The 27,380-nt window shown below is 55.3% G+C and overlaps 1 protein-coding gene across 11 annotated transcripts in view; it reads right to left on the reverse strand.

Moving 5' to 3' along the window:
• PAX2 (paired box 2) overlaps nucleotides 1-24,299 on the reverse strand; it is a 90,322-nt gene extending 66,023 nt beyond the window's left edge. For 2 of the 11 annotated variants that reach the window (XM_027528656.1, XM_027528658.1), the window contains exons 1-6: nucleotides 23,963-24,298; nucleotides 23,525-23,648; nucleotides 18,557-18,622; nucleotides 12,892-13,002; nucleotides 9,259-9,424; nucleotides 8,336-8,533 (exon numbers count right to left, since the gene is read on the reverse strand). In XM_027528656.1, the coding sequence (XP_027384457.1) occupies nucleotides 8,336-8,533; nucleotides 9,259-9,424; nucleotides 12,892-13,002; nucleotides 18,557-18,622; nucleotides 23,525-23,648; nucleotides 23,963-23,986 (689 nt within the window). In that variant the 5' untranslated portion in view covers nucleotides 23,987-24,298. Of the gene's footprint in view, nucleotides 1-8,335; nucleotides 8,534-9,258; nucleotides 9,428-12,891; nucleotides 13,003-18,556; nucleotides 18,623-19,477; nucleotides 20,244-23,309; nucleotides 23,755-23,962 lie in introns of those variants that run through there. The other 9 variants (XM_027528655.1, XM_027528657.1, XM_027528660.1 and 6 more) reach the window with 9 other exon arrangements.
• Nucleotides 24,300-27,380: the final 3,081 nt, after the last annotated feature.

A 27,380-nucleotide genomic window follows, 5' to 3' on the forward strand; every position in this document is an offset into this window, starting at 1 on the left:
AGACCCCCAACACAGACGCACCAACCCCTCTCACTACCACACACTAGGCGGGCACCATCTTGTCCTCTAGAATTAGGATGAAAGGTCACGGGATACAGGGCAGAATGAAGGCCTCTTCCCTAACCATCTCTGGGGCCTGTCGGGCTGGGGGCTGCCCACAGGCTCCTGGTCACCCTAGGCTTCCTTCACCAACCCAGCAGAGACCCTGGGGCCATGAGGGCGCATGAGGCCCGGGGGCAGCTGTCCCAGTGCTCGCTCCCGTGTGTTCATGCTGGAGGGCCCCAGCGCTCTCCCTTCTGCCCTCCTCCAGTCTCCTGAGTCCTTCTCATCATTTCTCCAACTGACTATGCTTACAGTGGGCACAGCTCCCCTTGCAGCCTGCTGCTTGTCTCACAGCCCTTTCTCCTCCTGCTGCCAGGAGCCACCCAGCTCGTCCTTTGGCTTCCTCTGTTCCTGAATGGCTTCGGGAGGGGTTCGCTGCAGCGGAGTTCGTGCCGGGCTGAAAGCAGGCAGAGGAGTCCAGAGCCAAGTGGCCAGGGCTCCCAGGTGGAGGGGGCTCTAACCTGGAACACCCAGGAAGCCGGCCCTCCCTTCCTTCCTCTTGGCTTCCCTCCCACTCTCCCTTCTGCCAGGGACCAGGCTGGAGTGGCCGCACTGCAGCAGCCCCGCAGCTGCTGCCCGCCTGCCTTGCGGCATGCTCCCTGGTACAGGCAACCGTGGGCTCCAGGTCTTAAGACTTTAGCTCCCACACCACATCCTTTGCTCCGCCACCTTTCTCCTCCCAGGCTGGCCTCCCCTTTTCTCCTTAACAACCTTCCGAGCCTCTCCTGGAGGCCACCCCAGCAGCCTGCTCTACCAGCCGCTCAGAGCTCTGGCTCCCTGCAACCTTCTCACACATTCGGTCCCAGGCAAGCCCAGCCCAGCGAAGCCAGGTCCCAAGCCTCTGCCTTTCACCTCTCAGCCTCATCACCTCCTTCCTCACTCTTCCTCCTCATTCTTACTTTTGTCCTTCCCTTTCCACATACATCACCCCCTCCCCTCCTCTAGCTATGGGGACTTAGAACTCGTTCCCTTCCTCAGGGGCTCCAGGACTCAGGGGCTCTGGAAATGTCACATCCCCGATACCCACCCTGAGGTGACAGTTCTGGTCTGAAGCCAAGAGGTAAGTTATGTCCAGTTACGCAGACCAGGGGCTGCAGACCAGTGGCCCATGAACTGAATCATGCCCAGAGATGTATTTTATTTGACCAACACAGAGTTTTTAAAAGCGAAATCTCAGCACCTCTAGGCTGGGCCTGTGCAATCCAGCTCCTGATTGTGTGGCTCTCACCACCTCTGCCCCAGCCTCCTCAGCTCTCCCACCGACCTTCCTCGTGGGGTCCTGGAGGCACCTGTCCTCACGACTCCTGCAGCCATACAGCAGCTCCACTAACGTGTTTGTCACCAGTCTGGACTTCAGGGCACTGCTTTCCTTCCCGCATAGCCCCACAATAGACCCCAGCCTCTTCAGAATGCCAATAACTCTGTTTCTCTCTCATGAAAAACTCAAATACCTTCTTATCATATTATCACTCAAAACCCACAAGAGTCCAGTTCTTTTTGTGGTTGTTGAGGATGAGCCACAGAGGAGCCTGGCTCCGCAGCCTCGCCCATCTCCCTCCTACGTGCCTTCTCCTCCTAGCAAAGAGCTCCCAGGTCTACACAGGGCCATGCTTCTTCTTCTCCTGTCCCAGGTCATCCTCCTCTGGTTTCCCACACCCTCCATAGCTCCCCTGCGCCCAGACCCCAAGCATCTGCCTCTGCCATCATGCCCCGCGGGGTTTGGTGTCCAAGCCCTCTTTGGTTCCCAGCTGTTTCTGCCCTCCCCTCCCCCGCCCTGCCCTGCCCCAGCTTCTTATTTCCCTGGCACCTGGATTCCTCAGGCAGGATTTGGAGGCTGGAACTCAGGCCTGGCACTTGGGAGCTATGCCCATGACCGTGTCCCAGTGCTGCTGCCATGCTTCCTGCTGGGGGCATGGTGGGCCTTGATGGGCCACTGCACCGTAACTCTGCAGCAAGGGGGTGCACCAGGAAGGGCATCTTCTTAGCTGCTTTTGCAATTGGTCCTTTACTAGTTCTGCTGACAGGGCTGGGACTCAAGTGTCAAAGTGGAGATGGACAGTGGATCACACAGCTCTCTATCATAAAGGAGCATCACTGTAGCAAAGCCCCTCATATTGAGGGCTAAATAGAGTGCTACAGTACAAATAAAAATTGAAGAAAAACTTGGCCCCAGTTTTTCCAAATTTGGAATGAGGACTCCTCAACTCAGCCCTATTACTGTTGCCCAGTGGCCTGATGACCGCATCAACGATTGGCCTGATGGTCCCAGGGACAAGGTGTCCAGTCTGTCTGTGACTGCAGGCCACGCTGTGTGGGCCTTCCTCTGTTTTCTGCTCTTGACCTCAGAGCCCATTTACCAAGGAACAGACACAAGTAGGCACAAACACACACAAATCCACAACCTCTGTTGCCCATAAACCATCATGAATGTATTCAAGCTGCACCTTCAGAGCACCGAAACAACGACCTGCTCAACGGGAGAAAAACATTTCAACCCAGTAGTTCAGTGGTAGACAGATAAACCCACAGTGATTTAATTTTAAACCCATTCAATACTTTACCTGTTACTGGGCACTGGTTGTGAGACACTGTCCCACACCCATGAGATCTACCAGAGGCCCTTCTCTCTTCTCTAGGCTCACCCACGTGGCTGGATGAGTGGCACTGGACGTGGCTGCACCTGTACCTGTTTCCCCAGCATGAATGCAAGAAACTCCCCCTTGGAGAATCTGACTAGGGGAGGGCCGGTGGAGGGAGTGGGGGGTGAGGTGAAACAGCAGGGATTCAGGGAAGTGGCAGGCCAGGTTCACACCCTATACTACATTCTTTTAAAGAACAGGAAGTGAGAGAGGAATTCTTTCCAGTATACAGTTTCCTCTTAAAAGAAGAACTCCAACTCCAGGTAGCAATAAGGAAGGGCTAAGAACAGACCTGAACTTTAAGAGGTGAAGTTTCAGAGCAGTTGGAGTTGGAGATCTAGGGAGCTGGGGACAGAAAATGAAGCCCCTGGTTTAAGGCACTCCTTTGTGGACTCAGAGGGAGAGAGTGCAGGCTGGGGAGGGTGGGGAGTGGGGAGGTTGATTCATCTTCCACATCAGTTACTACTATCGCTATTCTTTCTATGCAAGCATAACGATCTAGTCCACAAACACACCACCACATATACAACCACACTGTCTCACATACTGGAACAAGCCCACTTCCCAACTGTTCCCTAGCACCCGAGCTTCCAACGGTGCCTCCAGTCCCCTGGGTCTACTTTGCACAATAATTCCTTCTTATATGCACACAAAGCCATTGCTCCATCTCACTCCCTCCCAAATATTCCCTTCACTAGGCACCCTGTCTCCCTTCTCCAGGGGCTCCTCCTGTCTGGTCTATCTCCACTTGGCTAATTCCCCCCGTGGCCCCTGTATTGAACTGTTGTGTTGTCCATTTCCCTGTGACAAGGGCTCTGGTTACAGAGTTATTGATTGGTTTTCATGCAGACAGATGGGCCCTTCCGAGCTCCCATCGAAATCCCTGGCTGTATGGGCTGATTGTTGCCTCTCGGGGTGTAGGATTGCACTGGAGACCACCCTCTACGCAAGCTCCTTTGCCCAGACTGTGGACGGTAATAAATGGAGGCAGCCTGAGCGATAATAAAAGCAATTGAGTAGGTTACCTGTGCAGACACAAGATTTATGCCTCTTCATATTTGATGTGATTGTTTTATTGAGTTCTCGGAATAGTTGGGACACACTTTATTTATTTAGGGTTCCCCCCTCTAGTTTCCTCTTCGAATCACCCTCCAAAATGCACCTGGAGTTTTCGTTACGGACAACCCCTCCTGTCTTCCTGTTTCCTAGGGTTGCCAGTGGAGGTAAGAACTCAGGGCAACCAGCCATCACTCTCACCTGAAAGCCACCTTGTGGCCTGGCCTCCCACTCAAAGCCTGCCCACAGGGAAACAGTTGGACCAATACAACTGCTGGCCAAGACATCTAAAATAACTAAGTGAACAAAGATGGCTTTTCAGGGGGACAACTCCAGCTCATTTAAAGAAATAAGAGTGCCAGCAGTCGTGACTACTTCACGTGCTATTCTAATGAGGAGAAGCCTTGTTAGAAGCAGGAGACATTCTGTGGGGAAGGACAGGTAGGCAAGGGTCTTCCGACAGAAACTGGCACATCTGTCCCTAGAGGTGGCCTGATCCAGAAGACCGAGGGGCACACAAAGCAAGTCCTTTATCCTTATTTTTCCCATTCCTCTGTGGGGAGAAGCCTTCTTCTTAACCTACCTACTTGCCTTGGCTCTTGGCCACGAGACCAACAGCCCTGACCACCAAACAAGTGCAAGGGTACAGAAATGTGGTGGGCAATGCAGCCTCTCTGGTCCAGCTTTGTGCCAAACCAGGTCTGTCCAAGAGTCAAATATGCAATGTTCTAGAACCTGAGTCTCAGAAAAGACACAGACCCCAGCCCTGAACGTGTCTTCAGCATTCCCTTGGCTGGGATGAGTGGCTCCCAGCTTCCTTGGAAAGACCTCTGAATGAACAGCTAGACCACCTGTCACCCCAGTGCCAGATTCTGACGAAGACCTGCAGGTGACACAAGATGGAACTGTTTAACAGCCCTGGGGCTGGTGCCTTCTTGAAGCCAGTGTTGCCACCGCTAGGAGAATACATATGTTCACTTATAAGCCAAACAGGTAAAGGAAGGGTGTGGGTAGCAGGTGATTGGTGGGAAATTGACTTTGGGAGGGTCCACTTGAAAGATCTAGGAGCTGGGAGTGCCCTGGTCCCACAAAATATAGTGCCGGCTGAGAAAGCTAAAAGATCGATGGCCTCTTTGTCAGCTCAGTCCAAGACAGTACCCTCAGGGGATCTTCAAGAACACTTGACTCTCACTGGAGTCTGCGCCTGTGCCTTCAAAGGAGCTACATTCCCTTCCCAGAGCAACGGCCAAACCTGAAGACGTTGGCATATAATCAGGAAAATCCTTCCTGCCTAGCCAATTGCTCAGCGACGTAACTAGGTAGGTGACTGTTAGCAGGGTGGGTGTCCTTCCATCTCCTCCCCACTCTGGGCCATTTCCCACACGAGCTTTCAGTCTCAAGTCACCTGTTTATAAACACCACCCCCCCCCCACATACACAGCAGCAGTGTTTAAGCACAAGCTGAAGAGCTGGCAACTCCACACTCAATGACCAGTAACCCAAAATTGAGAGCCATTCAGATAAATTCCACATGCTAAACAATCCAGTTCAGCTTCCGGATTTTGATGGTGGTTTCTGGGAGTGAGGGTGAGATTGGGAAGGCCCCCCTTATCTACTCCATTGGCTCAGAGAGGTACTGCTATGAGGATTTGCCAATGGAGAAGGGGAGTTGGATGTCCAAGCCTTTATCACGACAGGATCAGAAAAAGCCAAAACCATTTTTAAAGCAGGAAAAGCAATTTAGTTTATAACCATAATAGCATATTTCAAGTGCGGCGACAGCATCTGTTTGGGGGAGGAGAAGATGAAAACCCTTGCGATTTGGCGCGTGGACTTCCTTTCTTGCCAACAGCCAGTACAGACACATCCTCGACTGTGAGTATTATAAAGTGCCCAACACAAGGGGCACCTCACCCACAGTAAAGGTCTAAACTTGAGAACCACCCAGTCCCCAACACACCATACTTTCGACACAGAAGAACATCTCCAGGTTCCTCCTACGGGGAGTGAGAATTCACAAAGTTCCTGGCATCAGCAGTACCAGCAGAAATCCCACTATTAGAAGCCTTTGGGGTGAAGCAATGCATCTCAGATAAACCTTCCCCTTCAGAGCAAAGCATCTGGAGGCATAATGCTAAGGGCATTGGGCCCAGATGCATTCCCCCAGACCCGATTCAGCAGCATACCAGGAAGCTCCCAGAATTCTTTCCCACATATGAATCACAATGCAAAATCAAGAAAACTCTGACCAAGCCTTGTTGACAAAGCCAGATAGGAAGCCTCACTGCAGACCCAGGGCTGGCTGCCCGTGCTGTCAGCGGCTTCCCGTTCTCTTCCCACTCCCTTGCCATCTCCAGCAACACCACAGATGGCTATTGTTCCACACCCAAAGGTAGCCTCTGTGTCCCTCCGGTGATCACGCTCTGTGTTGAGCAAATTCTGCTGCTGTCAGAGCTGTTAAACCGAGGTCGTTCTCCCACTCTCATCCCACTAGCAGCTCACTCTTCTACTTTCTCCCCGTTCTGGTGAGTGCACCTCAAGGCCTCTGGAGCTTGGTCCTGGGGTCATCTGTCCCCTGCTCTCCGTGGCTTTTCAGAATGAGAGCATTCCCAAACTTGTGCATAAGCCAGCTTCCCAAAAACATCTTAGCCAGTGAGGGGTATATAGTGGGGAGAGGGGGGAAGAAGGGGTGCTAGGCAAGGGGTGCTGCCACCACACCTGCATTGACTGCCCCAATCTTCCATGCCCCCAGAGCGAAGCGCACTGCTTTAACCAAACATATCTTGGGCTCCTCCAAAGGCTTGCAAATCCTATCACAACAAGATTGCTCCAGAACACTAGCACCCAGTCCCAGCAACACTGCTCCTCAGCAGGGCTTCTCTCCTCCCAAGACCCCAGTTCAAACCCACTCCCTAGACCAGTAACCAGCCTAGAGGTTGAAAGGAGACACTGCTTTGTACCCTTCCCACTCCTGCTCCAGCCCCAGAGCTTCTCCAGCCTCCTCCACTGGCTTTTAAATGCAAAAGACTCATTCCTCTCCCAGTGCGGGGTGGGGGTGGGGAGGACCCAGTCTTTCTCCAGCTCCTTTGGAAGGTGTCTGAATGTCAAACCGCTATGCTCTCAATACCTAGCTGAGCCAGGCCCAGGGAGCTGGAGGGTTTTCGGAGGGTGTATAATTAGCTGATCAGTATTATGTTACCCTGTTCATAACTGAATAACCATTTTAATACAGATGGCACACAGTGGGATAATTTCTGGGGTCGCCTCGCAGTACGTTACAGCACGAGTGTGGCAGAGGGAATCTTCTTTAGCCAAGGTACATTCTACCAGCTAATTTTACCTGCTGTTTTCAGGATGATTTGGGATAATTCCATATCATTTGCAAAATATTTTTTAAAAAAAAGAACCTTGATACGTGATGCCAGTTTCAGAAAAAGGCACCAGCTGAATTATTAGTTGCTCTGATAATGAGCCTATGAAGAGTGTAAAGAAAAACACAGGTATGAAACCCTCAGCCTTTTTCTCATTTGGGGATTTGCCTTAAAATGCAAGGGGCCGGGGTTGAAAAGCTGGCCAAGGCTGTCTGGAATTTGCACAGGGTCTCTGCTGATGTCAGCTTGCACAGTTCTGTGATGGGAAAGCCATCCTGGGTCCCCATCTCCAAGTGCTCCTGTTATGTGCTGTACCTGCCACATGTGTACACTGGCCTGGGTGGGGTGGTAAATACGTGGAGTGTGCACGTATCCTGGAGAGCACACTGGAGTGGCTCGAAGATTGGGAGGCTAACTTGTGCTACTGTATATTGAACTGACTCCAGCCTGAGTTGTCACCCTGTGCCTGAACCCATCATCAGTGCAGCCTCAGGCCTGGACACAGGTACTCTAGGTGGTTGGAGGCATCTCCTGAGGTTCAGCCTCAGGGTCCAGAGTTCTCCCTCCTGACCTGGCATCCCACTCCTTGTCTAGCTTCTCTGCTCCCTGCCAGCGGTTTGCTGGTCATTGGTGTTTGCTCCACAGGCCTGGATACTGGTGCTAATAGGCCAGAAATTTGTGTGGAGCTGGCTAACAAGGCCTGGGTTCCCAAGGCCACCTTTATAGGAGTCAGCAAAGATGATGGGTGGGGGGAGGTGGGGAGCCAGGACAGGTGGCTGCCCCTGGGGAAGGGAGCATGCCTTTAGAAAGGAAAGTCTGTTTAGAGGCCATGAATAGGACACTGGTCATTTTAAAGGCTTCAGCTGTGGGCTGTGATTGTCTCTAGATACCGAGGCTCGTAATCTTGGAGTCTTAATTACCACAAACACTTGGATTCATTTCCAGGACTCTGGCGGGAGAAGCCTGGCAGGAAATACCCAGTCCTGAGCTGGAGACAGCCCTGTCTGTCTGTCTTTCTCTCTGCCTCCCAGGTCCCCTCTCCCTGCCCAAAGGACCTGGGGGCCTAGGAGCAAGGGCAGGCAGAGGCTGGAGAAAGAATGAAGCTGGAGCTGGGAGAAACTCTGGTGCATGGGAGCCCCACCCTGCAGCCCAGCGTAGCTTACTCACCTGTTGATGGAAGAGACGCTGGGCACTGTGTCGTTGTCACAGATGCCCTCTGCCAGAAGCCGGTCCCGGATCTCCCAGGCAAACATAGTTGGGTTCTGTCGCTTGTATTCAGCAATCTTGTCCACAACTTTGGGTGTTGCCACTTTTGGCTTGGAGCCACCGATCACTCCGGGTTTGATGCTGCCGGTCTCGTAGTACCTGCACGGGGAAAGCAAGCAGGGTCAGTGAGAAGCAGGTGGTGGCAGAGAGTGGGGCTGCAGGCTCTGGAGCCGCTGAGCCACTCTCCCGCAGCAGGCGGTGGTGCGGAGGGAAAAGACCTAGCGTGTCTGAGTGGGCTTCCAGAGCCACTCGGCTAAGGCAGGGATACATCAGAGGATGAGGGCAGGGACAACAGGGACGCTCTCTCCTGGAAGGTGGTCAAACCAAAGGCTGCACACACAGCAGCTGCAATAGGCGATGGGGGAAGCCTGGCCTTTCATTTGAGAAGAGCGGGAGGAACAGCACTTGGAGGCCTCCCGCCCATTCCCACTGAGCACAGGGCCCCTATGGGAACCAGGACTAACCTTGCACCTCTCAAGCTGATTCTTCTTTTCTCGGGGCACCCATCTTTACCTTTACCCTATTCATCCAACCCTCCCTTCCAAAGAGAAGAGCTGTCCTTCCGTTTCTGAAGACAGGAATCCGGCTCTCTCCCAGGGAGGACGCTGGAGCCTGGCAAGCGCGCTGGACGGCGCTTCTGGGGCCGCAGTCACCACCTGCGTGCCCTTGCCAAAAGGAGCCGCTCTCCAGACAGCCCCAGTCAGGGATCTCCCACGCCCGCTAGCGACCTGCACTTTTAGCCAAGCCCTCAGCTGGAGACCCAGGGCTGTCCAGCCCGCGAAGCAGACGGGGGCATCTCTCAGGGGCGGCTCCACGACCCTCACCTGCCCAGGATTTTGCTGACACAGCCGTGGCTGACCCGCAGCTGCCGGGAGATGTCGCAGGGCCGCACGCCCTGGTGGGCCAGCTCCACGATGCGCTGCCTCACCACGTCGGGCAGGGGCCTGCCGTTCACAAACACCCCCCCGAGCTGGTTCACACCCCCGTGCCCTGCTGGGGAGAGACAAGAAAAAGACACAACACCCCACACACAGCAGGGACCGGCCATTAGTCAGGGTCCGCGCGCGGCCCAGGATGGGCGAAGGGAGCAGGCAGGGCGGGAGGGCATGTTCCTGGGCTCGCGGGCGAACGGCGGACGCCGATCACAATGCAGGGGATTAGGGACAGGGAGCCGCGGGGCTGTAGAGACGCGGAAGCGCAGAGGCTGGGCGGCGGGCTGGGAAAGGACGCGCGACTCGAAAACCGGTACGATGCCAGGGAGAAAGTGAGGAAGGGATGGGCAGCGGGGCGAGAGGGGGTAAAGGGGGAAGAAGGGGAGAAAAGCAGCCAAGTGGGAATCAAAGCCGGCAGGAAAGAATGTAGGCAAGAGAGGGCCGGGCGGAGGACCGTGCGGAATCCCGCCTGAGCCGCAGGCGAGAGGGAGTTGTCGGAGCGTGCTTGGACGTGGATGATTCTGGGGTGTTGGGTAGGATAGGAGCTAAGTCCCTGACATTCTCCCCTCTGCTCCCTATTTCCTTGTATTTATTTGGAATTGAAGTCTTCCTACATCTTTCCCCGTGTTTTTATTGTGATTTTTTTTGGGGGGGGCAGGGAGTTTTTCTTTCCTTTATGTTTTTTATCTTTAGGTATTTGGGGAGCCATATTTTCCCCCCTGCCTAGTGTTTAAAGTTCAAAGAAAGCCAACTGAAGGAAGGAAGGGGCTAGGCTGTAGAGGCAGGGGCCCAGAGTCTGCTGCGCTCTGAGACAGGGAGGCAGTGGAGAGCCGTGAGGTGCCCGCTAGCAACCACAGAATGCAGACTGCTTGGGTTCATTCTCCTGCAGCGCTGCGCCAGGCTGGGGACCCATCGCCTCGCCCAGGACGCATGGTACAGGTCACCTAGGTGGGCTCAAGGTTCACAGGGCACCCTGTGCAGCCAGCCTCAGCCAGCTCGCGTTCCTCTGACCTTTTAGACCTCCGCTGCCGCTCAGGAAAGGGAACAACAAGGGCGTTTGCTCTCCTGGGCAAGAGGAGGGTGCTGGGTCTCCAACCTGACTCCTACTGCAGGCGCCCAACCTCGGAGCCAAGGTGGTCGCCAGATGCCAGGCCTGAAGGCGCTGCCTGGCGCCCCATTCTCCCTGACTCACAGCAGTCAAGAAATCCTGCACCCAGAGCCATCAACACGCAGTCGCAGTTACTGAGCAATCCAAGCACAGAGTTCTAGCGGCAGAGTCCGACCTGACCGGACCAACAACCTGCAGCCCTGTCCTGCTGGCCTCTGGCGACTTTCGGAGAAAGCGGGGACACCTGCACCCGGCTCGCTGCTCTCTCGTCCCCTTCTGGGGGGACCGAGAATAGGGGCCGGCTAAACCTCTAGGGAGAGGCCTCCAATCTCCAGGCCGGGGGAGGCCGAAGCCTCTTACCCTACCCCTCACCCATGCGAGGTTCCCTACCTCTAGCCCCACTCCTCACCCCTCCCCTCCCTCCAAAGCCGACCATCAATAATTTAGGCCCCGGGAGAACTCGCGTTACCAGTATGAAAAGGCGGCAGCTGCGGGCAGATTAAAGATGAATAATTCAGCCTCCCCGGGCTCCGGGCCCGGCCCCTCGACCCCAATCTAAGGGGTGGGGAAAGAAAGGGGGTACCGCGGGAGTCCAGGGCTGGGGCCGAGGGCCGGTGCTGAGTCGGGCCTAGACTGCGCCACCGCCGCCGCCGGCGCCGACTCCGGCTGCCGCTGCTGGCCGGCTAGCCCGCGCCGCGATCTCGCCCTTCCTTCGACCACCTTCGGCTCGCCTTGCTCCCCTTTGGGCTTCAAAGTGGTACCCAGTGGGCGGCCAGGACTCGGCAGTTCACCCGCGGAATCGGCGAGAGAGGAGAGAAAGAGCAGAGGCAGCGGGGCCAGGAGGCCGGCTGGCTGGGCGAAGACGGTGTGGTAGCCTGGTTCCACTCCCTCCGAAAAGGAGACAGGATTTCAGGCTCGGCTCGCACAAACCGGCGGCAGCCGGAGGTCTCTGGCTCGGATTTCCTGTGTATGCTTGGAAATTATTTAGGGAAATATATTTTATCCCAGGAGTACTTTTAAAAGCATATATATACATATATATGCTAAATAAATGCTTAGAGAAAAATGCAGCTCTCCCTCCCTCCTGGGCTCTCTTGTCCAAAGCACAGATCCAAGCCAGCTCTAAAAAGTTTCCTTGTGAAAAGTTACAAATCATCCTTGATTATTAATCTACAGAGAAGTTTTCTATTTAGAATCTATTTACCTTTGGGGGGGGGGCGGAAAAAGCCTGCAAAAAAAAAAAAAATCTCTGAATTGTTTTCCAAGCTAAAGACATAGGACAAGAATTAGATAAATTCAAATTTAAATAGTCCTCCTTTCCTATTTTAAATTTATTTTCTCCCCTTCTCTTTTTTCCTGTAACATTTTTTTTTTCTGTTTTCTTGCTCTTTCTTAGCCCTGGTTTTGGTTTCTCTCTCCTTTCTCCCCAGCTTTGGCATTTGCCTTCCTTTTGTTCTTCTCACCTCCTTTTCTCCCTCTTTTCTGATCCCCTGGCCAGGTTACTGGCTGGATCATCCTTACCAGGGAGTGGGAGACTGACAAGGAGTGTTTAGAACTAGAAGGAGAGCAAAGCTTTGGGACCGCCTGGAAGGCTTTTCTATGTGATTCTCGCTGACTTCGATTTCTCCTTGGAACCCCTCTTTGTTTTTAGAGCATCTCCCCAGGAAAGGTAGAGAAAGATGACCACCAGGTCCGGCCAATCTCAGACTCCCAACTCCAGGACACCAGAGGGGAAGTAGGATGGAAGGCAAGAAAGAAAAGATGAGAAAGGAAGTATTTCAAACCAGCCCGAATGAAGCCTTGCCTGGGCTGGTAGGGCCAGGAGAAGCTGGGAGCTGAGGGTCAGGAGGGGGCACCCCACCCCCACGCTCTTCTGCCTGATTGTCCTGACACTGAGGCTGCCTGTGCGGGGAGTCTTCTCCTGGACAACCACACTCTAAGTTCGAGAAAGGTACAGATGAGAGGAAGGATGGGGAGGCAAACAGAGAGAGAAAACAAAGTAAGCATAACAAAAAACCCTAAAAACTGCCTGCCCATTAGTCTCCCAGCCCCAGGCAAGAGGGTGGCCAGGGGAGCGGTGGTTGGAGCCAGGGTCATGGGCTGTGGATCCACTATTTAAGAAGAAGCAGGTGGAAGGAAGGAAGAAAGGATGGGCACCCGGGAGGTAGGAAGGCAGGTAGTAGGAGAAGTATGAGTGACATAAGGCAGAAGGAAGAGAAGGGTCTTTAGATATACCGAGAAATGGGAGAAAGAGGAAAAACGAAAAGTGGGGACTAGGAGAAGCCAGGGTGGCCTCCAAGATGTGACCTGAGCATAAGAGGCCAGAGACGCCTCAGGACAGTACAGGACAGGACAGGACAGGCTAGGGTGGGACGGGGAGCCCCGAGCTGGGACAGGAGCCGGGCGCCGGTACTCACGGTGCATCGCGGAGAAGGGGTCTGCTTTGCAGTGCATATCCATGGGGAGGCAGAGGAGCGGGAGCAGCGCGGCCGCCGCCGCCGTGTCGCCTCTCAAACTCAACTTCAGGACTTGAGGAGAAAAGGGAGGGACGGGGGGGGGGGGGAGGGTGAGTGGGCTCCCGGCTGCGACCCGGCGCTCGAGAGCTGGGGGCGCTGCGCTGCGCTCCCCGCGGGGACTCCTCCCGGGCCGGTCGGAGCTCGCAACCGCAGCGGCCGCAACTTCCCACCGTCGGGGCGCGGGGCTGGACGGTCAGCAGAACGGCCCCGGGGCGGCAGGCCGAACCGGGGGGACCTGGGGGCGCATGGCGCGCGCGGCAGCTGCGGCCAGGGCTGAGGCTGGGCGGGGAGACGGCTCGCTCAGCTCCCCTGGAACCCGGGCATCCAGAGGCGGCAGTCGGGAGTGGGCGAGGAGCAGGGGCGGCCCGAGGGCGCCGGGCGGCGAGCCGGGCCGCTCCAAGTGCTGGTGAGTTGAAGAAGTTGGCAAAGAAGTAGCAATCCTCGGGATGTCCGAGTCGGCGCCTTCGGGAGGGGAGAGCGCGAGCCGGGCCCCCGCCCCCGGAAAAGGCTTGCGCGCGCCGCCGCGGCCGAAGGGCCGGGAGGGAGGGAGGGAGCCGAACAACGCCGGCAGCACTGGACTGGCCCCAGGTGGGTTGCGTTTGCGAGAAGACTCGGCCGCAGACTGGAGCCTGGGCTCCCGGTGTGTCTCTCTCTAAAAGCTGCAAAGCCCCCTCCAGACCCCCTCCCCCTCCCCGCGCTGGGAGATGGATGACTTGTCAGACAAAGGCAATAGATTCCACCACTCTGTGATTCGCCAGCGCCGGAGCCCGGAGCTTCGGCGAGGAGGGCCCCGCGCCTGTCACTCCGGTGCCGGCGAGGGGAGGGCAGGGGAGGGGGAAACGGGAGGGAGGGAGAGAGCAGCGGGCGAAGGAAGAGGGAGGGAGGGGAGTGGGCCAGGGGGAGGGGGAAGGGGAGCCTGGGATTAAAACTACACTGAGAAACGAAACTCGCCGATAAGATAAACGTTAGATAAGGATAAAGAACGGCCAGTCTAATGAATATTCAGGTAACGACAGAGGGCCGCAGAGCGCGCCACGCTCCGAATCCGGCTCGAAGTCTCAACTCACCCAGCCCTGCCATCCACCGGCCAGAGCCCGCATGAGCCACGGAGCCCCCAGCTCGGTCCGCATCCCTAGTCCTGTTCCCCCCGCTACTCTCAGCTGAGTTCCCTTCCGTTCCTCCTGGTTCTTCCTTCCTCTCTCTGGTCCTTCCCTTTCGCCTGTCCCTCCTGAGGTACCTCCCCACCCCACACCCCCAATTCTCATTCCGGGGCAAAGTGTCCGGCAATTTGTCCTCTCCCGTCCCACTCTCGGCTGCGTGCAAGGCTTCCCTCGTCCCCTTGCCTAAAGGGGTCTGGACAGTCCAGAACGCTCAGTGTAGAATCGAGCTGGAGACCTCCGGCGGGGACCCACCTGCCTCAGTGGGACCCAACGGACGGTGCGGGAACCCGGGGACTTGGCTCCTGGACCCTCGGGTGGCCGGGGAGGGGGCTTAGGGAGACAGTGCAGAACGACCGGTCGCTGGCGGCAGAGGAGGCGGGAGATCGAGGCTCGCTCTCCCCGGCTGGGGAGAAGAGGCTGCGAACGAGGCTGAGCGCCGCCCGCTGCCAGCTCGGCGGATCCAGAGCCAGCGCAGGAGGCGCTGCGCGCTCGACCCGGCCAAGCCGCCGCAGCCCTCGTCCGCACTCGCTCCCTCGCTCGCTCGCTCAGGTTAGCTCTCGCACGCACCAGGCAGGAGAAGCCCTTTGTCTCCTAACTGGTTAAGTACAGAATATCCGGGAGATCTTTATGAAATATTTTCCCTCCTGTCATAAATCATCTTGGCACTTCAGCTGATGTTTTAACTCTCTCCCTCCTTCGCTCTCTCCGCACCCTGCCACCTTCCTGGGTCTGCAAAAGGGCGGCTCAGGGAAGCCCGCGATGCGCTCTTGCAGCCGGTACTGGAGGCAACTCTGGCCCCTGCCTGCTGACCCTGGCGCCTGCAGAAGAGCCGCGGACTCAAGCCGCTGTCTCTCTGTCCGGAACCTAGGCTGCAGCTAGGTTGGGGGCCGAACGCGGCGGCCCCCCCCCTCACCCCCCGCTCCGACTCAGGTAGGAGGAAACTCCTATAAGGCCTCTTGCACGGGGGTTTTCAGAACTCCCTTCATCCTTGGGCCAGTTTGGGCCAGGTTCAGACCCACAGGGTTTCAAGCTCCCCACTCTTTAGAAGGTCGGATCTGCTGGGATCCTGGCATTTCCTCTCCTTCCTGGATCCTCCGGAGCCCAGTTCGTTTAATCCACTTGCGGAGTAACTTCTGGAAGGAAAAGTCTCCTCCCCACCTGCCCCCGCCTTCCCAGCTCTCAGCCCCACATCCCTTGGGCGGCCCAGCTGGTTCCCTCCGGCGGGAGATGAAAGACGCAGGGTCCAGCCCCGAAGGTCAGTCTCTTCCTCTCGAGACCTGCAGATGGCGCTCCTGGGTTTCCTTTGGCCTCACAGTCCCACGAACACGCACTAACTTGGTGTGGGGAGCGAGAAAGGAAAACCGTTCCTGGCAGCCTAAAGGGAATGGCTCTCGGGCCTGGGAGCAAGGGGCTCTCGGGTGATATTAGCTAGTACAGCTTCGGGCTTCTTTCAGGGAGGTAATTAAGTCACAATTGAGATGAGGGGGCCCCCCCGCATGGAAGAAGGGTCTTCTTCACTGAGAAGGAGCTCAATACTAAAGGAGCCCTTTGCCCCAGGTCTCCTTATGTTGGTCTAGGAAGTTGTCTTAGGGAGTCTGAACTCTTGGAAAAACTGGACAGTGGACAGCACCCCTGTCTGCACAGAGACTCAGATTTTTCTAGAATCAGCCAGCCATATCCTTAGGTTACACAAACTATGAAGAAGTCTGGGTGCAGACAACAGGCTTTTTTTACATAGCAAGGAAGAGGGATTTTCTTCTCTTGTAAGGAAGGAGACAGTGCACAAAGTGTGCTGGAAGTTACGCTCACACACCTATACTTGACATGTACCCCCTGAGAAGTGAAGACCCTTCCATGACAGTCCAGTTCCCAGGTAGTCCCTGAGACTCCAGAACCCCACTCGCCCTGCTCCTGAGACACTTTTCCCTGCACTACGCCAGCTGGACATCCACCCTCCCACCAAGCCAGCCCCTGGCAGCTTCCTTTTTGGCTCCAGCCCATTCAAGGACCTAGAAAACCAAAGAGCAATATTCCATGATGATTAGAAACCCTTTTAGTCAAGCCCCTGCCTTCTCCCAGGGCTCCAGGCTGAAGGGCTGGCACAGATTACTCTCCAGAGGCGCTGGTCTCTCCCTCTGATGTTCTCTTTCCTGTTCTTCCCTTTCTTCTTCTATAGTCTTAGTAGAGGAGGAGAGGGGGAGAAAAAGCCAGAAAGGAAAAAAAGGAAAGAAGAGGAAAAGAAAGAAAAAGAAAGAAAACAACCCACCCCCAAACACAACCCGGGCTCCGACCTGTCAGGGTTGGTTGCTTTTCCCGTCTGCCTCTAAATGAACCTTTTCTCTCTGGTGTTTTCAAAGCAGCCCTTCCACCCCCCCAACCTAGGGGCATTTACACTTCAAACAAGGCGCCCGCCTCCCTGCGGAAATTTAAAGGCAAATAAACTTTTGGGGAGTTGCTCTGATACCCATCTCGGGATTTGCTTCATTAGCCGCCTCTGTGCATCTGATCTGCCCAATAAATCTTCCTTGTGGATCTCTGCTCCTTCACCTTCTCTGCTCCCTTCCCTGCCAGACTCGCTGGGCGCCTGGCGCCCCCGCCCTTGCCTCCTTCCTCGCTGATGAGCACCGGCCGCCTGACTCTCCGGCTGTCTCCTGCCTACTCTGCCGGGTGTAGGTGTCTTCGAGGCTATGGTCTCCACTGAGCTTCTCTCTCCTCCCCCACAGCATACACACGCAAAGGCGCCCCAAGCCAAGAGCAACTAGCACCCAGAGCTCCCAGATGCATTTCTGGGTAGACTGTGCTTGAACTGAAGTGCTCAAAACCCTGTCCGCTACCCCTAATTGCACCCTCTCCCTACACAATCCTTCGGCTCCTTTTCACGTTTCCCATGTAATTTACTGGACTGAATTCCCTAGTCTGGCCCAGTGCTTTCTGCCCTGGTGAAGAAAGGCTGAGGGTTGGCTGCCTACCCTCTGCAGGCAGTGCCCTGACCCAGGGCCTGGATGCCTGACCTGGAGCAGTTGGGGAAGGTGGCTGGGCCTCTGAGGGGAGGGGTTGGTGGGGGCCCAGGGAGCATCTCAGTCATGCCCCTCCTGGACACCTCGGCCAGCCTTCCTCCTTCCACTCCTTCCACCTCCAGGGGAGCGGCAAGGGGAGCCAGGGCTGGGGCTCTGAGTGAGGGGATTAGAAATTCCGAAATTAAATGTATCTCCCTAGGAAATGCTCCCCACAGTGCGGACCAAATTAAATGCATTAAAGTTCAAGGCGGGGAAAGCTGTTTAGAACCAAGGGGGAAAAACAACAACAACAACAACAAAACTAGTCCAAAGGGAAGAAAAGCGAAAACAGAGGAGGGAAGAGAGGAGGGTGGAGCAGAGCATCAGCTCCACAGCCAAGCTCCTTTTCAGAATTATTCCTAGTTTTGGAAGTCACCACCACCAGAAAAAAAAATTACAAGAAAAGAAAAAAAAAGTTCGACTGACAATCTAAGTCTTGGACAGCCAAGGCCCACTGGCCCCCAGGGTCCCGGGGTGCCCCTGGGGCGCATCCTCTCTGGGATCAGGTCCCAAGCGGCAGGCTCACGCACTCGGGCCCCACTCCAGCTCGCCCTGACCAGCTCCGGCCCGACCCTTTCTCCTCCTCCTCCCGCTTCTCTCCCCGCCCCTCCCCCTTCCTAGCCCTCTGGTCACGTTGGAGGATGGGTTTTTTTTTTTTTTGGAAGAGCTTCTGGTACAATATGGAGCACCATGGGCTGCAATTTCACACTCCACGGCACATTCCCCCTAAAGCTACTTTCTTTTTTTTTCATCTAAGACCCCCTAATTTCTGCTTCCTCGCTCCCTCCCTTGCTCCCTCCCTCCCTCCTGCGCTCACTCTTCTTTCCCCGCTTTTGTTCCCAATATTTGGGCTCCCTGCGTGAAGCCCGGGGGACCTGACTCCCGGCTGGCCCCGCCCGCTCTGTCTGTTGGTCCTGAGGAGGCCGGGCGCACGTGCTGCGCCTTTATCCTCCCCGGCCCCTCCTCCTTTAACCCGGCTTTTCCTCACAAGAGGTCCTAGCGACCTGCCGGCCCTTCACAGTCCCTTTGACGAGAAACGACAATGCAAGCCACTTGGCCACCAAAGCGGCCTCTTAGCGGCACGGGCCTGCCAGGTGGCTGCCGCCAGTGGGCCACCGGACTGGGGAGCAGGGAAAAAAAAAAACAAAACACAAAAACTGTCAAGCCAGGAGAAACTGGGCCAGCAAAGCTATAGGGTAGGAGGTAACGTAATGAATTCTCTGTACAACAGAGAACAAGCTAGAGGCGGTGAGGGGGACACAAGAGGCCCAGTGAGGCTCTAGTACTCCAGGACACAGCCAGCCCTCCCCCTCTGCTTCTAGACCCCTGCACAGCTAAGGGGCCACTCACCCAGGGAAGGAGCAATAGCTTCCACGTGCACAGTCCCTTTGCCTCTTTGAGCCTCAGTTTTCTTGCCTGTAAAATAGGGATAATTCCACCTGTCTTGCTTCTCCATGGAGTTAGCCAATAGGAAAGCATTTTAAAAACCAACATGTCTACAGTAGATTGAGGAATAAGTGCCTAGCTTTCTGAACACTTAACCTTTCACAAAGAGGGAAGAGAGGGATCTAGGCACTCGGGTAGGGCAGGGGGTGATGTTTCTCATCCAACTTCTACCCTATAAAGGTAAAGAGGATTCCTCACTGCTTTCCTTTCTGTGTTCCTCCCTTTCAGACTTTTTTCTTTCTGTTGTCGAAATGCACCCTTGTCCATGTTCATCACTCTACTTTTTTTTCCCTGCCTTTCTTCCATTCCCACTTCTTCCTGCGCCCCTCTCCCCACTGCAACTGCTAGAGGATCAGTTAAATACCCACCCCCACCCCTCGGCCAACAGCCCAGGTTAAGTGTGGCCTCAGGCGTGGTCCCCTTTGGGCAAAATGGTTGGGAGGAAGTGGCTTGCTGGTGGAGACAGTAAGGAAATCCCGTCCAGTTCGGTTCCAAACAAAGAAAGTTGTTCCTCCCAGGACCTGCAGTCAACCTGCCAAAGCCAGAGCGGAGATAAGCTGGCAGGGAGAGGCCTGACCAAGGGTAGGAGTGGAAGAAGGGAGAGAGGAGGAAAAGAAAGGGATGTGAAAGGTGCTGAGGGACCAGAGAAGGCACGTGTCTCTGGAAGGGCCTAGGAGGCTGGTTGGGGCCAAGCCGAGGTGCCCACCTGGCCATCTGCCCTCTTCACTTCCTCCCCCAGGGTGAGAGAGTCCCAGTGAGGCTGAGGGTCTGTGGCGAGTAATGATTAACCCTCTTCTCAGCCAGGCCCTGAGCCCTGAGCCTGACCTGGCTGGTGAAGGGCGATTGTGCCGGCGGACCTCGGACGTCCCCAGCGACACCTTCCAAGCCACCGCCAAGGAGGGGGCTGCGGAGGAAGGGGACAGAAGGTAACATGCGGAAAACCAAAAGGCAACGGAGTACAGGGCAGGGGGAACGCAACTTCAGATGCTGGGCAGACCGGGGAAGTGAAATAGCCACCGCCAACGTACAAGGAAAGGAAGGGGCCAAACGCGGGCGAGGGCGCGCGGCTCCGAGGCGCTGAGGAATAGTTGAAGAGGGGCGGGCTGAGTTTTCTTCGAGTTGCAGCAAGCACCAAATCTACTCTCTCGGATCCGTCCGCGGCGCTCCCGCCCTCCCTGCCTCCTCTTCCAGCAGCTGTGCGGACGTGAGGAGCAGGCGGAGAACGCGCCAGAGCCGAGAGCGGGTAAGGAAGGCAGGGGGAGCCCCGCCAGCCAAACAGGGAAGCCAGGGGCAGGGCCGCCCAGGCAGGGGCCAGGCTGCTCGGCGCCGCTAAGTGGCCGGAGACAAAGGACCGGAGCGGAGGGGAGAGGGTACCACGGTGGGGAGAGAAGGGCTGATGAGACGGGGAGAGTACCAAGGAAAAGGGGTCTCTCTGGGGACCGGCCGAGGGTCGTCTGCCCCTGTCGCCTCTGCCCACCCCAGCCTGGAACTGGGATGTCCCGGGGGCTCACTATCGCTTGGCTTCCAAGCCGGAGGGCCTGTGGCCTGGAATCGGGCAGCGGGGTGTTGCTGTGTCTGTGGGGTCGTGTGTTTGTGTGTCTGTGCGCGCGCACGTGCGCGCGCGCGACTCGGTTTAAGGAAGGGGGGAGGGGTGGAGAGGGGAGGGCCTTCGCCTTTGGGTCAGACCCTTATCCCTGGCTGCCACAAGCCTCCGCCCTCTATCCTGCGCGGTCCAGAGCGGTCCATCCACCGAACTTGAAACAAAAGGGCTTAACCGAATCCCTCTGGAGTCGGGGCACGAACTCTTTCTAGAGAAAGTGCTTTGGTCTGAGACTTTAAGGGTTACCTGCATCCAGGATTGTTTCTTAACTTTCTGCAACTGTTCCTGGGAGGAGGGGCGGGGAGGGTGGGGGGAGATACAAAGTATATCTCGGACAGAGAAAAAGCCCAGGTCTCAGTAGTTCACTCCGGCTATGTCTGAACAGGCTGGTCGGGAAGTCTAAGACCTGCGGATAACGAAGGTAGAGAAGAAACTGATGGAGAGAGGAAGCCTCTTTCAATTTCTAAATCTATGGAGAATTTCTGATGTGTCTCCTTGAGGGCTGAACGCCTCTTGGTGAAGGGATCCTGTGAGTGTGTGAGTGTTGTGAGGGTGAGAAAGATCTGTGAGGCAGGTGGAGTAAGTGTCTAGGCAAACAGCTGTGTCCCAGGCGGGGCTGAGATAGGCGCTCAGGACCCATACCCAGCACCTCCCCCTCCCCTCTCTGCCCTCTGCCGAGGCTGCACCGAGGCCAAGGCCTCCGCAGCCTCTTCCAGCGGGGCCGCCAATCAATCCTGCAGGTCAACACAGCAATTAATAACGGGGTGAGGAGGCCTGGCAAATGAGGGCGGGAGGCGTCAGGCTGTGTCTCCCCCAGGCCCCGAGGGCCCGGCTGCAGGAGTAGGGAGTAGGAGGGGTGGGGGTGGGGGATAAAGACCCCTGAGAACTCAGCGTGGGCTCAGAGCCACAGGAGGGAGAGGCAGGGGATCAGTGACAAGGAGGCAGAGAACCTGCTGGGTCAGGCCAGTGGAGTAAAAGGAAGGTTATTAAATAAAGGACTTATTTTTATGGTTCTGAGAGTAGAGGCGTCGATGGCCAAAAACCACAATTGACCTGATAGCCGATCCTTTCCAGTTACCCCCTCCCTCGCTTTATCCTGGTGGTCTTCGCTGTTTCCGGACAGGCTCAGCGATACTAAATAAAACCCGCCTCCTTCGCAAACCCGTCTGCGCCGGTTGCGCCAGCGCGTCCTCCAGGCACGCTCGCTCCTGCGCTTCATTTTGAACCAGCCGTATGGGTCTAAGAGGGGACCCGGGGCCCTCTAGGGCACGCAGAGTCCTGGTTTGTGCTGTGCCTCGGCCAGAGGTGTTCAAAAAAGAGGGGAGAGCCGAGGGACCGGAGGAAGGCAGTGAAAAAAGAGTGAAGGCGCCTTGGAAGGGAAACATTTCCTTGCTCAGACCCAGCCCTGCCTCCTGCCCTGTTCCGCAGCTCCTCCCTACCCTTCCCCAAGGCCCGGCTGGGCTGGCGGGAATGTGATCCCCGCGTCGGCCAAAGCGGGGAAAGGAGGGAAGGGAAAATTGGAATGCTATGCGCAGCCGGTCTTCCCCGGCCGCCGGGCCGACCGCGCCGGGAGAGTGGATCATCGGGCAGATGCAGGTAGGCGCAGGCGGCCCTGGGTAAGCGCCCTCGCCTCTTGTGGAGTATCCCCAACGCCAGGAAGCTTGAGATGAGGGCCCGGAGAGGTGCCCCAGGATGCCCCCACCGCTCTGCCTTCTCCTTCCCGAGGCTCTGGGGATTGGGTCGGGCTATGTCTTCCGGGAGACTTACAGGGACTGGGAGCCAGGTCCATACACCCCAGGCCTGCGAGGCAGTGAGAGCCGCCTTCCACGAGGGAAAATGGCAAAGTGGGAGTGTCGTGAGCCTGAGCAGACAGGACCGGGAAGAAAAGAGGGGTGGGGGCAGGAGGCGGTAGGAGGCAAAATAAATAGATTCAGAGGGAGAGAGAAGCTCTGTGCAGGAGGGGAAGAAAGGGGGAGAGAGGTTCCCAGGAAGGCCCAGCCATTAGGTCTGTCCTTGGGCTGCATATTTATACGGTCGAGGGGGTGCACAGATGGGCTCTCAATTGAATTCCATCTTCAACACCATCAGAGATTGATTTTGTACTCGCTTTTAATTTTGCCATAATTAATTAGATCATTACAACTGTTTGCTATTGATCTCCCTACTTAAACCTCTGGTGCGGAGGGGTGGCCCAGATCCCTAAAAGCCCAAGAGGCCCCAGTTGACACTCCTGAGGACCCAAGTTCCCCCAGTGAGGACAAGGCCCCCAAGAGGGAATGGAGGTAGCCGAGGGACTAGGCCAAGAAGCTACAGAAAGGGCAGTGCTGAGGGTGGATAAGCAGTTGAAAGAACTAGAGCCTGAGCTGGTAGATGTGGGGAGGAGGGAGAGGAAGAAGGTGATTTGGAGAAGGAGAGGAGTGAGGCAAAAAGGTCTGGAGTTAGTCCTTGACCTCTGTGGTATTATTTGAAAAACTCTTGGAAACCTGATCCAACCCTCTCCCTCCTTGACAATCTGAAACTAAACTTGGGTCCCTGGCTTTCCACCCTGTGCTTCATCAGGAAACCTAGTGGGCAGACAGTGGAGGTGGCCGTCCTGGGGGAGGGAAAAGAGAGAGGGAGAACAGCCTTCCACTGCCTTAGCCCGCTGGGTAAGAGCTTCAGATTCTCCTCCCTACTCGGGTCCCCTGGGGCCTGCCATCCCTCTTCTTGTCCCAGGCCTCCCTGGAGTTGTTTATTTTGGGAGGAACCTTCTCTCCACACACTTTATCTACACCAGTGCTTACACTCTCGCTCATACTCAAGTACACAAGACCCTCACACATGTGCACAGACACTTGTGCACACAGCCTGTCCCCACCCACTAGCACACAGGCACATGCACCCACATTCCATCCCCATTAGAAACTAAGGCCTTCCCAGTGCTCCCAACTTGGGGGAAGTCGGGTAAAATATTTCTACACTGAAGGAAAGCAAAGGGGAAAGATCAAGTCCTAAACTCAAAGCAAGAGAGCAAAGGCCAGATTCTGCAAAGAGACCAAGAGAAGTTGTAAAACTCACGTTTTCTGGGTGGAAAGTTTTTCGTCGGTTTAGAGGACACTGGGACGGAAGGCGGGAGGCCTCAGCGGTGGGAAAGAGGCCCCAGGGTCCCAGTCCCCAGCCGTGCCGCCCGGCAAGCACCAGAAATAAAGAGAAGTGGAGTCCTCAGTTGGCCGCCCCCGTGCGTTTCAGTCACCCCCTTGCCTGTGGCGCCTCAGGGTCCTCCTCGCTCTTACCTGCCCGGCCCGCGCGCTGTTCCATGCTCTGCTCCCCGCCGCTGCCGTCTGGGCCTGGGTCTCGCTTCTCGGCTTCTCTGCGGCCCGACAGCGCGTCTCGCCTTTGCCGCCGCCGCCCTGAGATCTGGGCGCAGTCACCCAAGACCGAGCGGCTCAGATAACCTGGGCTGCCCGCCGCCTTGGCTGTGCGTTCCGCTCGCGCCCGCGCTCACCCAGCCGGCCGCGCCGAGGCACAGCCACGCGCCCGAGAGCCCCAGGCTCTCCGTCCCGCGCACACGCGCGCACACGCACCCCGGCCCCGAGCTCGCCGCAGGCAAGCCGCCGCCGCGCTGCCGCAGGCACCCAGAGACCGAATCCCCAGCCTAGACGCCGGCACACCCTCTCACCCCACCCCCCTCTTCTTCGCTGTCACTCGCTCCCGTCAGTCGCCAGCCTTACACGCAGGGGCGTCTTCACTCTCATGCGTTCCCCAACTTTGTGCGTTCCTCTTCTCCACGACGCTCAGCGTTCGCCCCCTGCCACTTTCTCCACCAGCACTTGCTCCGCCGCCTGCCACACACGCCTTAGTCTTAATACATGTTTCCAAGATTCCTACAGACGCACCCCAACTTTCTTGGGCGACATAATCACTCTTTGTCGCCAATACATTGTGGAACTGCTCGCTAAATCCCTTACAAGCCTCTCCTGCTCCAAATTTTCTTTCCATTCTTCATTAAAAAAAAAAAAATCAGAATAAAAGGAAAAGGTTCTGGCTTCCCTGCCTTCAGGAGATGAGGCAGGCTCAGAAGAAAGGGAGAAAGCCCAGAAACCTCCCTGGCTCCGGCTGTGCTCAGAGGCCCACCCGTCTGAACCACCCCCTTCCGCATTATTCTGGTCTTCTCACTCCAAGTTTCTTGGACTCTCAGATTCACACCTCTCAAGCACACTCATGCTTTCCATCCCTGATCAAAGGCTCACTTGAGCTTTGTCCCACTTCGGGGCTCTCCCAACCTGGAATTTACACCTCTCACACCTTGGTCACAAGTTCTCCCTCAAACTTCTACACCACTTTGCCCACACACACCCTCTTATACTCCTTCTTACACACTCACACACTTCTCAAGCACCACTACTCCCACTTCTACCCCCCAGGAACTCTTTTCTCATCTGCCCCATTTCACACTCCCACTCACTTGCTCTGGGCCTCCCACTCTCTTGCAGCCTTTGCTTACACATGCTGAGTAACACTGAGAAGCAGGCAAGATAAGTGCTGGGTGAGCCCCAGTGTGCAGGCAGAGGTCTGTGGCTGGTCCCATCTCCTGCACAAACACCTCCAGGCTCCAGGCAGAAGGCACCAAAGCAAGGACCGAGGCCCAGGTCCGAAAGGCCTACCAAGACCACTTAGTAATGGATGCTCTTTAGCGAGAGTCCCAGATACTTCAGTTGAAGTTCCTTCAAAAAGACTGTGCACCTCAGGACTGGAGAGGCATAGGCACCCAGAGGCCAAACCCATATAATGGCTCCCCAACTTAAAAAAAAAATTTTTTTTTTGCCACGCACAGGTTTTGGGATCTTAGTTCCCTGACCAGGGGTTGAACCAGGGCCCTTGACAATGAAAGCTTGGGGTCCTAACCACTGTACCACCAGGAAATTCCCCTCCCCAGCTTAAATTAAAAAAAAATCATACTCCAGGACCATGAATCTCTACTCTTTCAGGCAAATCATGGCCGAGTTACCATCTCACCACCAGTGTGTAATTTAAAACATCAGACTTTGCTGGGGTTTCTTTTCTTCTTAACTTCTTTTTAAAAAAATCAAACAATGATTTTCCAATATAAGCGTATGGAAACTTAGAAGTAAAAAAAAAAAGTTTTTGCTTTTTGTTATACACAGAACACTATTCTCAAGGACAAGGATGGGAGAGCAATGTGTATAAATGAAACCCTAGTCTATCCCCTCCCCCCAATGCATTCTCACGCTGTTATTCCATTACACACAAGTGAGATGTTCACACACATAGACTCTCTGTCACCCACTCACATGGGCCATGACCTGCTGAGTCACACCTCCTCTGCAAGGCTCTTCGTGCCTTTGTTACCACTTCTAAAATAGTGATTATAATCCTTGCCCTTCTCCCATATTTCTCTTGAGAAACTTGGGTGAAAATGATTGATAGAATGTGAAGTGTGACCACAGACATATTCATTGCTTTTATTCCTGTGTTTTCAGAAGCAGGAACTGAGACCCAGCATTACACACACACACACACACACACACACAAGCAGGGAGGCACCCAGTGGGGAATCAGGTGTTTTGAACTGGGGACACTCACATACACAGCTTAGTGTCCCTGCCGGCTCCTGAGCCAGCTTGTCACAGTTACCTGAACACAGGGCCCAAGGTTGGGGCAGTGCCAGGACTGGGGCCTAGGCCCAGGGGAAGGCAGCTGAAGCCATTGTGCTAAGCAGCCTGTCGCATACCAGTGGGACCAAGAGGAGGAAGTTTTCTTAGCTCTTGGCTCTGATACTTTTGGAGGTTTGGGAATTCTGGAGACCTGCAAAGTGATGCCAGTCAAAGGGCAGGCCCTGTACCTTAGCCTCCCTCCAGCCTTCTCTTTGTCTCCCAGGCCTCACCCCTGTCCTACACAGTCTCTCAGGGCCCTCCTGCTCATTGCCCGCCCCATTGATTGAAAGTCTCTCTCAGGTTCTCCAAGGAGTCCCAGGAAAAATGATCCGCCAGCCTATTGATTCTTCATTAGAATTACATTTTCACGTGTGCTAAATTGGTTTTAAAAGCTTTTTCTGTTGTTATTGTCTTGTCAGACCCTGCGGTCCAGGGCAAACCAAGTTAAAACGTTGTGGCTTCTTAGAGAAAAAAAAATCACCGGGGCCAGGTCTGTGATTACTTGCTTTCCTGCCTTATTGTTGTCATGATGACAATTGTGATTTTCTTTAAGTATCTTTAGGAAAAGAGCCCTGCAGGAGGCCACTCTTGTCAGACTAGGGCTGGCTAGGGGTGTGAGGGGGTGGATGTGTGTGGAGAGGGCTCTGAAGCCCATGGAGGAAGGACACAAGAGTAGTTTTTCTTTCTTTAAAAATTAAACTTAGCACTTGAACCTGTATTAATTGCTTCTGGGACAAGAGGAAAGGTGAAAGTTTTCGAAATCACTTTTGTTTTCTCTATCTCCTTCCAGATTGAACACAGGAGAAACAGAAAACACAACCTCACTTATTCTAGCTCCCTGCCGGTTCCCCTAAATAACTGGAGAGGGGGTGTGTCAGTATTTCACAAAGTGCTGAGGGCGAGGTTGCAGACTTCTGCTTTGTCGTGGGGCAGAAGCCCAGTCACAAGGATGCTTTTAATCATTACACTTTGTGCTGGGGGAGGAATGAATCCAAATGAGGGTAGAGAAGAGGGAAGAGAGAGGTAGGGATTCCTACAGAGAAAGGGGGCTGGGGGCCCAGACTATCAGAGAGAGACACACAAACAGACACAACCCAGAGTCAGTCTGATGGACTATTCCTTGCAGAGAAGCAGAGGATAAAGAAGAATTCAAGGAAGGAAGAAAGGAGGAAGAAAGAAGAGGGAAAAGAGGGACTGAGAAAAGGAAACGTATAGAGGAAGGGAAAGAAAGTGAAAAAGGTAGGCAGAGGAGCAAGCCCCGGGGAGTTGGCAGCCCCTCCAGCCCCGCCTTCTTCCTGGCCTGGCAGCCGGAGGCTGTACTGGGGTGTGGGTACAGGGCGGCTGCGGAGCCCAGGCAGGAGAGCCGAATGTCTCCGTGATGTGTTTATCCCCTAATCAGTTCATTAGTTATAAACAACATGACATTAGAAGTTAGGAGGCAGTTGATATTAATTTTTATTTAACTAGTTGATGT

The sequence above is a fragment of the Bos indicus x Bos taurus genome, chromosome 26, assembly GCF_003369695.1.
Source record: "Bos indicus x Bos taurus breed Angus x Brahman F1 hybrid chromosome 26, Bos_hybrid_MaternalHap_v2.0, whole genome shotgun sequence".
NCBI classification, from domain to species: Eukaryota; Metazoa; Chordata; class Mammalia; order Artiodactyla; family Bovidae; genus Bos; species Bos indicus x Bos taurus.